The sequence below is a fragment of the Carlito syrichta genome, unplaced genomic scaffold (genome assembly GCF_000164805.1).
Source record: "Carlito syrichta isolate Samal-C Ts95f unplaced genomic scaffold, Tarsius_syrichta-2.0.1 Scaffold310501, whole genome shotgun sequence".
Classification (NCBI taxonomy): Eukaryota; Metazoa; Chordata; class Mammalia; order Primates; family Tarsiidae; genus Carlito; species Carlito syrichta.
The window spans coordinates 35009-51315 of NW_007254597.1; the positions used below are offsets into that span (position 1 = coordinate 35009).

At 35.3% G+C, this 16307-nt stretch overlaps 1 protein-coding gene across 2 annotated transcripts in view; it reads right to left on the reverse strand.

Moving 5' to 3' along the window:
- LOC103270856 (dedicator of cytokinesis protein 7) overlaps positions 1-16307 on the reverse strand; it is a 128876-nt gene that overhangs the window by 32228 nt on the left and 80341 nt on the right. For both annotated transcript variants that reach the window (XM_008068357.1, XM_008068358.2), the window contains exons 14-17: positions 12911-13028; positions 9553-9623; positions 5848-5986; positions 4055-4156 (exon numbers count right to left, since the gene is read on the reverse strand). In XM_008068357.1, coding sequence (XP_008066548.1) covers positions 4055-4156; positions 5848-5986; positions 9553-9623; positions 12911-13028 — 430 coding nt within the window. The remainder of the gene's footprint in view (positions 1-4054; positions 4157-5847; positions 5987-9552; positions 9624-12910; positions 13029-16307) is intronic.

The window sequence follows — 16307 nt, forward strand, 5'->3', positions numbered from 1 at the left end:
GAGAGATGGTTGGGTTAAATGACAGTTCTATTTTTAAATTTTTAAGGAAACTCCATATTGTTTTCCATAATAGTTGCACCAATCTACATTCCTACTCACAGTGTGCAAGGGTTCCTTTTTCTCTGTACCCTCACCAACATTTGTTATCTTTTGGATTTTTGATAATTGTTGTCTTAATGGATGTGAGGTGATATTGCATAGTGGTTCTGATTTGCATTTCTCTAATAATGTATGATGTTGTGCACCTTCTTATATAATTGTTGGACATTTTTTGTCTGCTTTGGAGAAATGTCTATTCAGGTACTTTGCTCATTTTTAAACTGGTGTATGTATTTTTATACCTCTGAGTTATATGAGTTCTTTATAAAGTTAGGATATTAAGCCCCTGTCAAATATATGGTTTCTACATATATTTTCCTAATCTGTAAGTTGCCATTTCATTTTGTTGTTTCCTTTGCTGTGCAGAAGCTTCCTAGTTTGATGTAGTCCCATTTATTTAGTTTTGCTTTTGTAGCCTGAGCTTTTGGCATGATATCCAAAACAATCACTGCCAAGGTCATTGTCAAGGATCTTTACTCCTATGTTCTCTTCCAGGAGTTTCATATTTTCAGGTCTTGTGCTTAGGTTTTTTATCCACTTTTAGTTTATTTTTGTGCATGGTATAAGAATTTCATTCTTCTGCATATGCAAATACAGTTTTCTCAGCCCCATTTATTGAAGAGGTTATTCTTTGTCCATTGCATCCTCTTGGTGTCTGTGTTGAAAATTAGTTGTCTTTACATGTCTGGGGTTAGTCTGGGGCTCTCTAGAGAATAATACTCTTTGACTTAATGCTCTAACCTCTGGGACCATGGAAGCAGTAGCATCACCCCCATAGCTCTAAGGTGGGTCTAACCCTGGGACTCTGCTGAGCAGGGGTCTTTCCCTCAAGGCTCTGCCATGTGATCCCACACCCAAGGCTCTAGGCAGAGGCCACTGGCTTGCTGAAATCAAGGCAGTGGCCCTGATGATCTCTGAATCACCTTGAGGGTCATTTTTTCCTCTTCCAGAAGCGCACATTACTGCATGTTAGCAGCCAAATAGCTCTATTGTCCTGTTAACTCCAAGAAGTCCAACATCCTTCCTTCATTTCTTCCAATCTCCATCCCTTTCAGTTCAAACCGGCACTGCTTCTCCTTGATAGTCCGATAAACTCATTATCAAGTGAGCGTGCAGCCACATTCTTGGTATTCTCTTCAGAACATGCTTTCTCATTTTTTGCAATATGGAAAGGCTGAGAATTTTCTAAGTCTTCAAGTTCTGGTTCCTTTAAGATTAATAATTCCTTCTTCAATTAATCTCTCTGCTTTCACATTTTACTGTACAGGAGAAACCAAGCTGCTCCCTCAAAACTTTTAGAAAGTTCTTCATCCAACTATCCAATTCCAGAAGTCACAAGTTCTCTCTTCCATAAACATGAGTACACAGTTCAGCCAAGTTCTTTGCCACTTTATAATAAGGATCATCTTTCCTCCAGTTTCTAATAATATGTTCCTCATTTCCATTTGAGACCTCATCAGAATTGCCCTCAATATCACATTTCTACTATGTACCTCAAAACTCTCCCAGCCTCTACCCATTACTCAGTTCCAAAGCCAGTTCCATATTTTGAGGTATTTGTTACAACAGTACCCCATCTCTTGGTACCAAAGTCTGTATTTGTCAGCTATGTCCACATAGCAAGACACCATAGACTGGCTGGCTTAAATAACAGAAATGTATTTTCTCACTGTTGTGAAAACTGAAAACCCAAGATCAAAGTGCCAACGTGCTTGGTTTCTGGTAAGGGCTATATTCTTGAGTTGGAAATGGTGCCCTTCTCATTGTGTCCTCATGTGGGGGTGAGGGAGGAGAAAAAAAAGAGGAAGGGGGTCTCATTATGTTGCCCAGGCTGGAGGTCAATGGCTATTCACAGGAGCCATCATAGTGAACCACAGCCTCAAACTCCTGAACTCAAGCCATCACTTCTACCTCAGCCTCCCTAGTAGCTGGGAAACATTTTTTGGAGAGATAGAAAAGCAAAGAAGTTAGACAGAAATTACAACGTATTTTTGCAAAGTTACAGGGATTGTGCGCCTTCTACCTCTTCTACTTCTGCCTCTGTCCTCCCTGAGACAGCAAGACCAATCCCTCCTCTTCCTTTTCCTCTTCAGCCTGCTCAGCGTGGAGATGATAAAGACCTTTATGACAATCCATTTCCACTTGAAGAGAGCAAATATCACTTTCTTCTTTATGATTTTCTTCATAACATTTTCTTTTCTCTATATTGCCTTATTGTAAGAATACATATAATATACAAAAATATATGTTAATAAACTGGTTATGCTATAGGTAAAGCTTCCAATCAACAGCTGGCCATTAGGAGTTATGTCTTGGGGATGTAAAAAGTCATATGCAGATTTTCAACTGCATGGAGCAGGGGAGAGGATGTTGGTGCCCCATACCCCCATGCTGTCTAAGGGCCAACTGCATACAAAAGTTTAGCTCTTAATCAGGTGGCTTATTTCACATATCAATCAGCCACACCATATGTCTACAGTCAAATCCAAAAATTCTTTATATATGAGCATATATAATATAGAAGCTAAAAGAAAACCATCAGCTTCCCTTTAGAAAGCTGATCTTCCATGTGCAACTCAATTAAGTAAAACCAAATCTATGACCTCCACAAAAACCCATTTTTAAAAATCATTTCCTTTAAAAGATTCTACTATGGCAAAAGGCTGGCAAAAGGTCACTTTTTTGTATAAGAAAGCAACACAAAAAAGCCATCAGCAAGAGGATATGTTCAGATGGTTCCGTTCCCAGAAAACTGAATGAAAGATTGGGAGAAGGGGAGTCACATTTCTTCCCTACTGTCTTTCTTCATTCATTTATTAATTATTCACTGAGTGCCTACAATGTGCCAAGTGCTATTCTAAATACTTACAGATACAGCAATGAACAAGATAGACAAAGACCCTACTCTCATGGAGCTTATACTCCATAGGGGATAAACAGAAAAAAATTAAATATAAGGTCAGTGATAAATGATATGAGGAAAACTAAAGCAAAGTAAGGAATAAAGAGATAAAGTTGTGGAGTCTGCTACTTGAAACAGAATAATCAAAGAAGACTTCCTCGGAGAGGTGACTTTGAGCGGACGTCTGAGAGAAATGAAGAAGCAGGCCTTGTGACAGAGCATGGCCAGCAGAGCAAAGTGCAGAGGGGCTGAGGTGGGAATGCCCTTTTCATGCCTGAGGCTCTGTGCGATTGCCAGGGCACAGTGAGTGACAGAAAGGTGAGAAATGAGGTCAGGGCAACAGCCTGGAATTGTTTTTTTAGATAAAAATAACACAAATGTATCTCTAAATACTTTTGAAATTGTATTCTGAAACCAAATGCCACCAGGAGAATATTCACGAGACATATTTCAGATCAACATTTACAAGCGGTTGTAGTCAAAATATTTAGGAGACACTGGTCATCATCACCTAATAGTTCTCTCGAGAGACATGTTGGTTTATGAACAGTGGATATCGATTCTTCATTGAGACTTCTCCAATGTTTTTGTTATCAAGTCTTTCAAATCACGTACGTAATCATCAAAGTTGCTAATATCTCTTGTATGTTTATAGCTACTTTGTTTTCATTTACATGATCACCAATTAAAAAAAGATTTGAAAAAGTTAATTTAAGTCTTCAGTCTTATAAAATGTTAAGTCTACTAAAAGCAAGAAAAATTCATTTATTTAAAGAAGCTTCTCATGTGCCAACATGAAAACTCCAAATTCATCTTTTCTTTCAGTTTATATTGCATGTATTAGTTTGGTTTCAAAATAAGTACACTTAAAAAAAACAATAAAAGCTTCTAAACTTTTAATAGAGGGATTGTAATCATCAAGGGAAATACTTTTACTTCATTACACACTTGTAGACAGAAGAAAAAGCAAGGTTTGTTTGGTAAACAAATACATCTTTATAATGAAAAACGCATTTAATTCAATCTGGAGAATTTCAACATGGGGACACTGACCTCGGGAGACAGCACAGAATAAGCCTGTGGTGGTTTTTCCAATGAGACTGGTAGGCAAAACTGGCCTGTCTTCAACCGCCCATTCTGAAGCATTGGTATCCACTTTTAAATGAAAAGGAAACAATTTCAATTTAAATATGTTTGTTAAAGAATAATTACTTAGAAAGTCTGTCTTAAGGACCCAGTACAAGCCAAACTTGTCTTATATCATCAAACATTGAGGGATTTAGTTATATACGTAAGAATAATAGGCCTTCAGAGCAGTTTCCTGGATGATATTTTATTAAGGAGGACATCCTCAAAACATTATTATTACTAACCATGAAATATTTAAATCTATAGAGGATCTTTATTATCCAGGAGAAAGTTGGTCTTAGAAAAAGATCACAAAGCAATTCCATTTTAAAGCTGAGATAATAGTTTCAACGTAAATAGTGAAAGATTTGATTAGATTTGAATGCTAGAAATTAAAAAGTATGAATATAAATTTATTTTCTTGTAGTTAGTAAAATTCAAGTCACAAACTGCAAGAGTAAAAAATAATGAATCGGCCCTTTCTGCCTCTACTACTGCCATGGTGCCTGTGAAGAAGCTTGTAGCACAGCGGGGCAAAAAAGAAGCAGGTTCTGAAGTTCACTCTCGATTTGCACCCACCCTATAGAAGATGGGGTCATGGATGCAGCCAATTCTGAGCAGTTTTTGCAAGAGAAGATCAAAGTGAACAGAAAAGCTGGAGATCTTGGTGAGGGGGGCTGTAATATTGAAATGAGCAAGAGCAAGATCACTGTGACTTCTGAGGTGCCTTTTCCAAAAGGTATTTAAAGTATCTCACCAAAAAATATCTGAAGAATAATCTCCATGATTGGTTGCACATAGTTGCTAACAGCAAAAAGAGTTACAAATTACGTTACTTCCAAATTAACCAAGACAAAGAAGAGGAGATGGATGAGGATTAGAATTCATTTATCTGCAATATTTTGTATGAGTTCTTGAATAAAACCTGGGAACCAAATAATAACAATAATGAACCAAAGGTTGACTTTTCTTTTTGGTGAAAGCATGATTTTTCTGACAAAATCATGTTACGACATATTATGATGTCCTCTGTCTTATGTTTATCTTTGCAATTCAATCGTAATAATTTTTGGAATATATTCAGTGTTTTTAATTTCTCTTCTAAGGGCCTCTGCTACTCATTTTACATTTAAACCATTCTCTCCTGACAAGACTTTAAGTCCATTATGTTCATATTATACTATGAGGTAAACACCCAATAATCAGGACCAATAATACCTAAGTGTTTACACATGTTAGCTAGTTAATTAATTAAGTACACTGGTTAAAAAAATTTGGGGGGGTCAGGGTCTCATTCTGTCACCCAGGCTGAAGTGCAGTGGCATAATCACAGTTCATGGTAGCCTCGACCTCCTTCCACCTCAGTGTTCTGAGTAGTTGGGACTACAGGTACACAACACCACACCCAGCAAATGTTTAAATTTTGAGACAGGGTCTCACTATGTTGCCCAAGCTGGTCTCAAACTCTGGGGCTCAAGCTGTCGCCTCAGCCTCCCAAAGTGCTGGGATTACTGTCTTGAGCCACTGTGCCAGGCCTGTATTAGTTTATTGTATTAAGGGACATTTTCTTTTTATGATTACTTTTCCTAACCATGTAATTTGGTAACTGTGGGGAATCAGACAGGGAATATTTAAATAACAAGAAACACCAACTATATCTCAAATATCACAATTACTTTTAAGATCAATGAGCTAAATACTTAACAAAAAGGACTTACCGTATATCCAACTGGAGTTTCAAGAGGAGTGTTTTGTTTTTGTTGACAACTAACATGATAAAAAGTAAAAAGCAAGTGATGATGGTCAGTTAAAGTAGCAGGGAGCTTAACCTTGATTTCTTCATGAAAATCAGGAGACCTTCATACAGGAAAAAAAAAAATCAACAGTCAGTAATTTGTTTAAAATAAATAACTAGTTCATTTGTATATCTGAATAATTTTAGGATTCATGCTAATTTTTCCTTCTTCATTCTCAAGCTCTAAATAAGTAAATCCTACTTTCAGATGCAAGAACTGCCACTGTTTCTGAAATTTCTCATCCCACTTTTATTAATGGGCTGAGCAACCCACTATTTGAACATCCATTAATAACCACCACCTTGATACTGAGACCTCCATTAGATTAGAAGCTGCACAAAAGAGGAGACGAGAGCAGGGCTTTCTCTGTTTTTGAGCCAATTCTGACACATATTAGACAGAAAATTTAATATAGTTTTATAAGTATACATTTTAAAACCATACAGTAGAAGAACATTCTTCTTTCAAAGAAGTATGATTCATATTAAGAATAATTTGTAACATTCTTTAGTAAAAAAAGGGAAAAAAAGGTATCTTTAGACAACTTAATAATCAAGTTGGGCTCTATATGGAATGTCTTATAGCAATCATCTCATTGTTAAAGAAATTAAAAATGTTACCAAAATATGGACTAGTATTCACTGACTGCTTCAAAAAAAAAAAAAGATAAAATCAGGGAATGGCCACAAACTGCATCTGTCCCACAGTTTAGATGTGCTCCCAGACACCATAACAATACAACAAACACCACGTTTGATGAAATCAATGGCACTTTCTTCCCAGTATTCACTGAGAGTAGTGCCAATGGTGCATTTTTATAGAAAAGTATGGCTTCTATTTGCAATACAGACTTAAGAGGGATAGAACCTTAGTATCCCAACTTTGCTTATCCAGTTAGTACTTCTCAGAATTAGTCAACAAAAAAACGAATGGCTCCAACTATCTTTAAAGCAAAGACTATCCTACCAATTAGGGTGTATTTTCCTTAGATTATTAATAGGTCAAATAGCCTTTCATCTCAAATAAGCCTCTAAAACATTAATAGGTGTAGATTTGATAACGGAACTAGGCTTTAAAAAATATCAATAAGAAAGATAGCTAATGTTAGTCATCTAAGAGCTTGATGGCTTTGGTGAAAAAAAAAAGAGATGTTATGCATCTTATTAGTAATTCTACCAATCGTTATTGAATTATGAGAAAATTGAACTTATCAGCAATGTCAGACGGTATCATCATTTTAATTCCACTAACACTGAGAACAACAAAAATAAAGACTCAGCCACAAACTGGGATAATTTCAGAAATTAGTATGGTATGTGTCTTCTTTTTCAATGTATTTCCTGGTATTGAGTGTTTTAGTTGTCCTGAGATCAAATTATGTAAAGAATTTTGTAAAAAATGAAATCTCTAAGAGTTATTCATTCAATAAGTTGGTTTAATTGCTCACTTTTATGCTAAACGCTGTGTTACTTTTGTGGTGGTTTTAAAGTTGAATATTAAGAAACAAATACCCCTGACAAGTGTATGATTTAGTAGGAATATAAATAAGACACACATGTATCAACAGATAGATTACAAAACAAGGGTTGGCAAACTATGGCTCTTGGGCTGAATCCAGTTCATGCCTCGTTTTAAATAGCTTGCAAATAAAAATGGTTTTTACTATTTTTAAATGGTTGGGGGAAAAATTAAAAGAATGTGAAATTCATGAAATATGAAAATTATATGAAACTCAAATTTCAATGACCATAAATAAAGTTTTATTGGAACATAACCATGCTCATTTACTTGCAAGTTAATGTCCATGGCTGCTTTTGGACTACAATAGCAGAGTCACATGATTGCAAAAGACTATATAACCACAGGCCTAAAATATATACTACCCAGTCCTTTGTAGAAAATGTTTGCCAATCCCTGATAGACAGGATATAGAGTTAAGTGCTTCACAGAGCTGAATAGATTTCTTCAAGTTTGAGATCAGAGGATTTTGATCTAGGAGATAAGATTTGATATGGACCTTAAAGAATGAGTAGGAGTTCAGTAAACAGAAGGAACTGGTATTATAATTGAAAAGAAAGTCCAAGAAAGGCCCAGAGACAGGACAGCACAGGATACGCTTGATAATGAGGCAGAAAAAAAAACAGCAAGCCTTAAAAGATGATCGACTATCAGAGAACAGAAGAGGGAAGACAAGTATGTCCCAAATTTGGAGTCAGAGTAATGATGGGATCATTAATAAAAATGAGTCAGAAAGATATAGAGTCAGGGATAGACACATGAAAGCTGAGAAGCAGCAGGGTATCCAAATTAATAGGTTCAATAGGCCACTGAAAATACATATCTATACTTCAGAAGGAAGGTTATGACTAAACACAGAATTGAAAATAAACATAAACATTAAAATAGTAGCATTTTCACTGACTGTTGCTCAGAGATACAAATAAGATTATTTAGGGAAAGGATATATACAGAAAGAGGGTTAAGGGCAAAGTTTCGGTGTTTTGTGTAGAATGCTCATACTTACAGAAAAAAAGACTAATTACTACCCAAAAAAAGAATGTTCAAAGAGAGAAGGAAATCAAGACAGTCGTAAAAAAAAAAAAAAAAAAAGAAGAAAGTTTTAAAGAGGGCAAGGAAAACACATATTGTATAACAGCACTGAGATAAGACTATTGTGTTTTAAGTATGGAAACCTAAGTTCTTCTTTAGAAGAAGAGTTAAAGCCAATAAAGTAAGAGATCAATGATGCAGAAGAAGGGACAGTTGATTGACCCACATTCTGAAAGTGGCTGGACAGGACCGTTTTTGAGAAAAGGCAAAAAGACTCCCACTGAGCAGGGAGTGGGCCACTACATCCTCTGAAACAAGGATGTGAAACAAGAAGGAAAGGCGGATCAGTATGGAGGTAATGTAAGATAATAGTACAGAAGTTGGTGGGTCTCTAGTTAGATAGTCTTAATCAACCTAAAATAGGAACGCTGAGAGTAAAGCATACAGAAAAAAGGTACATCTAGAAGGAATGATTCTGGCTCCTGCTAAATCAGAGAAAAGAGTAAGAAAGGGAAAACATGACAAAAAGATTATAAAAGAGCAGTGAGGCCTGAAGAAGATAAAATGATTTACTGTAACCCCATCATACGATATAAAAATGCCAATTTGTGACAGACCTAATTAGTACAATTCTATAACTTTTCTCCAATGGCATTCAGTAATTCCCCCCAAAAGAATGTAGAAATTTAAATGAAAGGTCACTAAATCAAAGAAGTTCTGGATGTTGAGAATACCAACAACTTAGCTAATAAATTAAGTAAAACTACAAAGTGCTGGGAGAAAATAATTGAGAAAGACCAAAGGACCAGAGGCCACAAATGATAATCAATAACAATATAATAAAAAATGAAAGGATTAGAGAATTTTATTTAAAAGATGTTTTGTGTACAAAGTCTTATATTTGAGATGTCTATCAAAAATGGCTGCGCATCTACAGATTGAAAATTATAACTTTTGATGTCAGCCTTGAATTTGGCACCTTCAGTGCAGCAAAGCATTTGGTAAACACACTAATGTCAGTGCTAACAATGCCACTGAGAAGTGAGTAATTTTGAAAGAAACATTTGAATTCAGTACCTGTTATGATATACTACGGCTGTATAGGCTTCTTTTGAAAATTCTGAACAGCTAGATTTACCAAAGATTACCTGAAACAAATAACAGCATGTTGAAACTTTGTTGTAGTAAATGCTGGATGTTTCATATCTATGTAAGAATCTGTCTGATTTAATAACTATTTGAGAAAAATGGGCAAAATCAGCCCAATGAAGAACAATGTGCCTACTGACTTTCATTTAAAAGTTCATCTGTTTAACTATAAATTTCTTTTCAACGATAGACCCATCTGACATTCAAACATTCAAAAAATTTTTATCAGTTTTTTTCCTTTTTTCTTAAAGACGGGGAAGAATTTATTTTTAAACTGGATGTGGCATATCATTTGGAATTTATATAAGAAATATAAATGGTGGCATAAATTTACTATACAAATTCGTGCCTCTTCACTAAGACAGCAGAGTCATTCTGAAAGTCAAATATCAATTATTTAGAAATGATATTAAAAAATTCTGTCTTAGGTCAAAGTGTGTATCCTTCACTTCTAGAACTCCTGCAAGCTACTCTACAGTGGAGGAGGAGCTCCATTCTTATATTCTTACACGTGTGTGTGTGTTTTTTAATCTACCATATTAAAAAAATAAAATATTACTTTTGCAGAAAGTTCACAGGTAAAATAATTTGGCCTTGTATATCTGCTTCTTGAATTCTAATAGGAATACTGTGGTTAATTAGGGAAGCTGATCAGATACATGGCTTGATGATAACAAGGTCATAGCTATAATTCCTATGTGAGACAGTTACACTTATAATTTTATCTAGCCACAGAATAAAAAACTCTTAAGTCTGGCTAGCTATCTTTACAAATGGAATAAATATATAGACATGTCAGCACACTGCCATCAACACAATTTGGAAAAACAACTCAAAAGTTTATTCTTATATAAAGAGATTAATTGACATTATACTTAGTTAAAAGGGCATATGAACTGACAATTCTGTTTCTTTTTGCAACATTTCAAGCAAGTTCTTTTATTTTAAGGACATGCGATTATGCAATTATTATGCGATTGGACAATTACTATGACTCTCGTAGATTACAAATATTATTTCATTAATTCACTGATATCTTGGTATGTTTTCATAAAGCATTGTTCCAGTGCCAGAATTACAAAATTTACAATTTTGTCATACAGACATTATAAGATCAAAAAATTATCTTAGAACCCATTTAAATAGTCCTTATTTTTTTAAAAAACTATGCAAACACAGTATGTCCAAGTTTATACACTCTTTCAAATCAGCCTCTCACATAAGCATAAAAACATTTTATTTTCATATGACTAATAATACACAAGTGAAAGAAATGTAGTACCTTTTTTTCCCTCTGAGAAGCTATCACTTTTCACAAAATAACTTGTTTATTTTCATGACATGAATGATATAAGAGGAAAGTATTCCTTTTTTGACCACTTGACATATATTTTAATCATTCAGCAACATGGCGTGACCATCAATTACATATCAAGCACTGTAGACAGGTGCCAAGCTATAGTTATAAGACATATCGCTGCCCTCAAGGAACTCACAGTCTAATGGGCGAGATGAAGAAATAAATGTATAAACACAAAGTGATAAAGGCCCATGAAAGAAGTGAGAAGATGCTATGGTGGCACCAAAGAGGGAGTGGTCTAACTACCAGTGTAGGCTCCATGCAGTTGGGCTCTGTTAGGTCATATATATGCTAAGACAAGGAAGAGCTTGTTAGGCAAAAATAATAATAATTATATATATATATATATATATATATATATATATATATAATTTTACATATGTAAAATACTACTACATCTGTATATGATCAAATTCATATGGCAGTTCACATAAAGGCTGACAAAGTGTCTATTTTCAGTCTAGTATCTTCATCAACAGAGTACACTCGTTCCCTTAGCAAAAATGAAGAACTAGTACAGAGCATGAAATGATAACTCCAAATCTCAAAAAATAACTTCTACACTTATTCAACAAATATTTGCTCAGCATATATTATGTGCAAGAATCTGAAATAGCTGCCATAGGAGAATACAAAGATGAATAATTTGTGCTCACTGTTGTCAAGGAGATCTACAAATATTGATAACTTTGAGGCAATGGGAAGAAGAAAATACATCTTTCCTAGTAGCTGCAAATCAGAAGAACTATTAAAAGATGGACATGGAAGGATAAAATAAGGCTCTGTTAGCAAAGCACTTATTCTTAGCTCATCTTTATTCCACTAAGTTTCTCAGAGATTGAACATCTCCAGCAATAGCATCCCTATTTCATGTTACTAACTTCAGCTGAACCAAAAGTCTACTGTCATGAAACTTGTCTTTATTAGAGTCCCAAGAATCCTAAATGACAGTCAGGCAGTAAAGAATCTCTACACTCTGATCTCAATCTACTATTTCGGGCTTGCCCTTATCTTTCACTGCTCTGACTCACTGGCAACTCACCACTGTACTATCAGTGTTCAGGGACATTCCCCAACTTGAATTGCCTTCCTTCCCTCACTCTCTAAACCCACTGTCATTAACATGTTAATGACCTTTGGTTTCAGCAAAAAAGTGTTCTTCCATGTGATGCTTGGTTATTACCTCAGTAAGGCATTCTCTCCCACCTCTCAATGCCTATGCATTTGAATCCCTACACCACTCTTTTAATAATACCACATACCATGGTTCTCAACATTGAAAATATAATCTGTGAGATTTAATAGAACCAATACCTGGTTCCAATCCCCAGAGATTATAATTTAATTTAAATGAGAGTCAGCCTAGGCACTGCTATTTTTAAAAGTTCCCCTGCGTAAATCTAATGTACTGCCAAGACTGAGAACTAATGCCAGAGTTTCTCAATCAAAATGGGAAGAGCCATACATATTAAAATCACCTGGGGAGTATTTCAAACAATAACACAACCTCATATATTACATATTACCTCCCACCTCCCTTGCCTGGTCTTACATGCTAAAGAATAAGAATCAGTCACAGATGCCAAGAGTAGAGAAATGGATCTGTACTTTGATAGAGTTCTCTAGGTTGCATTGTTCTGATCCTTTTTTGAACGTTTCTATTTGGGGTTTATATGTATTTGTCTTTTATCCTCTAGATAAGTCTTATTCATCTTTGTATCTCTAGGTGTGCCTAGCACATATCAAATCCTCAATAAATAAGTTTAGACTTTATGTAAACTCATTACTACTCTGCATAGAAAGTGATGCAGTTAGAAATTTGGTTTAAAAGATCACATTATTTTCAGTTTGGAGCTGCCAATCAAGTGATACAAAAAGGTGTCTACTTAAACCACATATGAAGAATAGAAAAAGAACATTTCTTACCGGCATGGCATTGCTCGGATCCTCTCCATACATAAACTGGACTTTCACTGTTATATTTCTGGCAGAACCTTGACGATTGGCAAAATTAAGACTCTGAGGGTATATGTAGAGAAGATTTCTGTGAAAGTAACAATATAACTGATAGTAAATACATATCTAAAAACATTCACTATGTATCACTCACAAAATACCACAAAAGAAATAGGTGAACAAATACTGAATTATTAATATTTGCTAACCACTGTGCTAAGTATTTTCACACACAATAGAAAATCCTTAGAGTAATCATTCAAATACAAATCAAACAGCAATCAAATAGATCCCCATTTTGCAGAGAAATTGATACCCAAAAAAGTTAACTGAACTTCATATATTAACCAAATAGTTGACAAAACTGAAATCAGAGCATAGGACAGTCACACTTCAAAACTCACTATCTTTCCTCTCCAAGAGGCTTCTGGGAAATACATGAGTGTGGCTGATACATTACTGAGAAGTTAAAAAAAAAAGTTCTAACCTTATCTTAGTTTCTCCAAGAAGATATAAATAGGATGGCATTTATAAATAAAGCTTTTGTATAAATATGGTCAAGGATTTAAGAGGTATAATATTCCATATTACTGTTCAAAGACACATTATATAATATGATGGGTATAGCAAGTGAGGTACAGTAGTTATTATGAGACAATCACATTCTAATCTGCATTTATTTGTGTCCAGTTTATGATCTCACATCATAGACAAACTTTAATAGTCCCTATTGCCAACACAGAGAAGAGAAATAATTCAAGAAAAGACACCAAATGAAAGAGCTGAAAAAAAGGATAGGAGTTACTTTACCTGAAGACTAGTGCTTACACAGCTGATGAATAATATTTGGAGTATAACAAAACTGCTAAGCAACTGCTGGACACTGAAAATAGGCCTACATTTTCTGGAGGGTGGTAGAGCAATATACACATTTTAAATTAACACACATTTCAACCCAGCAGACCCAGCTCTAGCCTCAGGAGAAAACTGTCCACATGTACACAAGATTATGTTCAAAGTATTTCACTACAACATTTTAAGTAAGAGAATAATTACAAATAACTATAGAGAAAGATAACGTTCATCAGTACTGGAATGGTCAATTAAATTAAGATATATTAGTAAGAAGGAATGCCATAGTGTCCCACAACTGACAACGTATAGTAGTATTTGCTCATGTGGAAAGAGACACACAGCATGCTGAATGGTGGACTGGGTGAGGGAGAAGCAGGTTCCAGAGCAGGATGGACAGCGGCATGACCCTATTTATGGAGAACTCTGGGGGTGGGGGAGTGTAAAGGTAGAGTGAGGAAGAAGGAATGGATAAAACTGTATTTCTGAAAAATAATAGGGATGGCCTGAGTTTCTTTTTTAGCTAACAGTAATGGTTTTAGGGTTTTTTTATACTTTCCTATTTTGTTTGATTTTTTTTTTTAAACTGAAAATATATGATCTTTACAGTTAGAAACAGCAATAAAGTACCTTCCATGGTGGAGGATGGGAATCTTTTACAACAAGCATACACTCCGGAAGTCCCAAAGAAATGGAGAACAGTAAGGTATACTCAAAACAGTCAAAAGTATAAAAAGGCAAATATGGAGATGTTATGACTTGTCAGCTCGCTAGCCAAAAGAACCTAAGATCAAAGGTGACTGTGACTGACTAACCACTGAAGTCATCCATTAAATGTACAAAGGAAATATTTACTGACTGCCCCAACAAACGTTAGGCATTGTGTTTGGCACTAAGAGATAAAGGAAGACGAAGAGGTCATTCCCTGTCTTGAGGTACATGTAGGTTAATGGGACAGAAATGTCTATCAACAGACCAAGTCAAAACAACCTAGTGTCACAACAGAGGAATGAAGATGCTTTGAAAGAAAAGATAGGTACTTAGATGTCTGTGAGAAAGTCTTTTCATTTATGAGATCCCCCTATCTTTTCTATCCTTGCGAAGAAAGTGGATTGTTTTCATGTAGGTTTTTTTTTTCCAGAGCCTAGGTTTTACTGATTGCATCCCTGTGGTATCATTTAAGATGTTCCTGTGTTTTATGCAAATTGAGAGTTGGATCTAGAGTCCCGGTCATATATAGGTTAGAATTTTTTCAGCAAGATCATCTCATGGATAATGTGCTCTTTTATAAGGAAGAAAATGTTTGGTTGTTTCTGTCTGTGGAATTAGTAGGTGATCAATACCCAAATTCATTAATTCATCAAGACTGTGAAAAGATAATAAAAAAGATAATAAAAAATAGTCTATAATTTCTTTTTAATTAATTAGCTGGAACACCTCTATGAGGAGTATTTTCCCTAGGCTACTATTTGCTTTGCCAGTGAACCAATATATGAGATGCAGAAATAAATGCTTGATTCTTCATTGTTTGCCAGTTTTCAAAATAATAAATTGGTACACTATGATCCCTCCAAAAGGGATCAATTAAGTGTTTTTTTTAAGCATCATTTTTAAACTCATAGATGAAACATATTGGTTGGGTTCTGATACATTTCAGTTAATGTCCTGTGGATGATTAAATTGTCCCATCTTTGGCAAATGAAAAAATATATATTCAAACTGGCTTTTGAGTCAGTCACAGTTATTCTTTGATAGCTTCCTGTTCTGACAAGATGTTCTAGGCTCTTCTTACTCATTTTCCCCCAAACCTGGAATCAGTCATTTTTCCATTTCTCAAGAAGCTGCAGTTCTTTTAAGAAACGTTTTTCCAAACCACCATTTGAGGACTCATCGTGGGTTAGTTATTTCTAGCCCATTCAAGCAGAAAGATCTAGGGGGAAATGCTTTTAACATAAACTAAATCCTGAGTTCATACTGGTTATTTCCAATTCAAAGTTGGGACTACATGGCTTTTATTTAATCTTTTCTATCTTGTCCCTATACATCAGTCCTCCCATGCTAAGAATCATCCTCAAGAATATCAACTATGAAAGAACTGGAATTGTACCACCTAGTTACTCGTCTGTGCTACTCTAGGAATGGCATCTAAGGAAATCCAAGACACTACGGTTAGATGATGAGCCTGCAAAGAAGACCGAAAAGGCACCCACAGAGAAACAGAAGGAAAACCAGGAGTACGATGACCCCGAAACTGAAGGAAGGAAACAGGAAAAGAACTAAATCGTTAAGTGATCAATGCTACTCAGGAGTCAGATGAGGTAAGAACTAAAAAAATTTGATGGGATTTATCAGCATGAAAGTCACTAATAATCTCAGGTTGAAAACATAAAAGTAGACTCAGGACTAACAGGAGATGAAATAATAAAATAAAGTAAAATTCTTAAAAGCGTGAAGAGAGGCTGGGCTCGGTGGCTCAGCCTGTAATCCCAGCACTTTGGGAGGCCAAGGCGAGTGG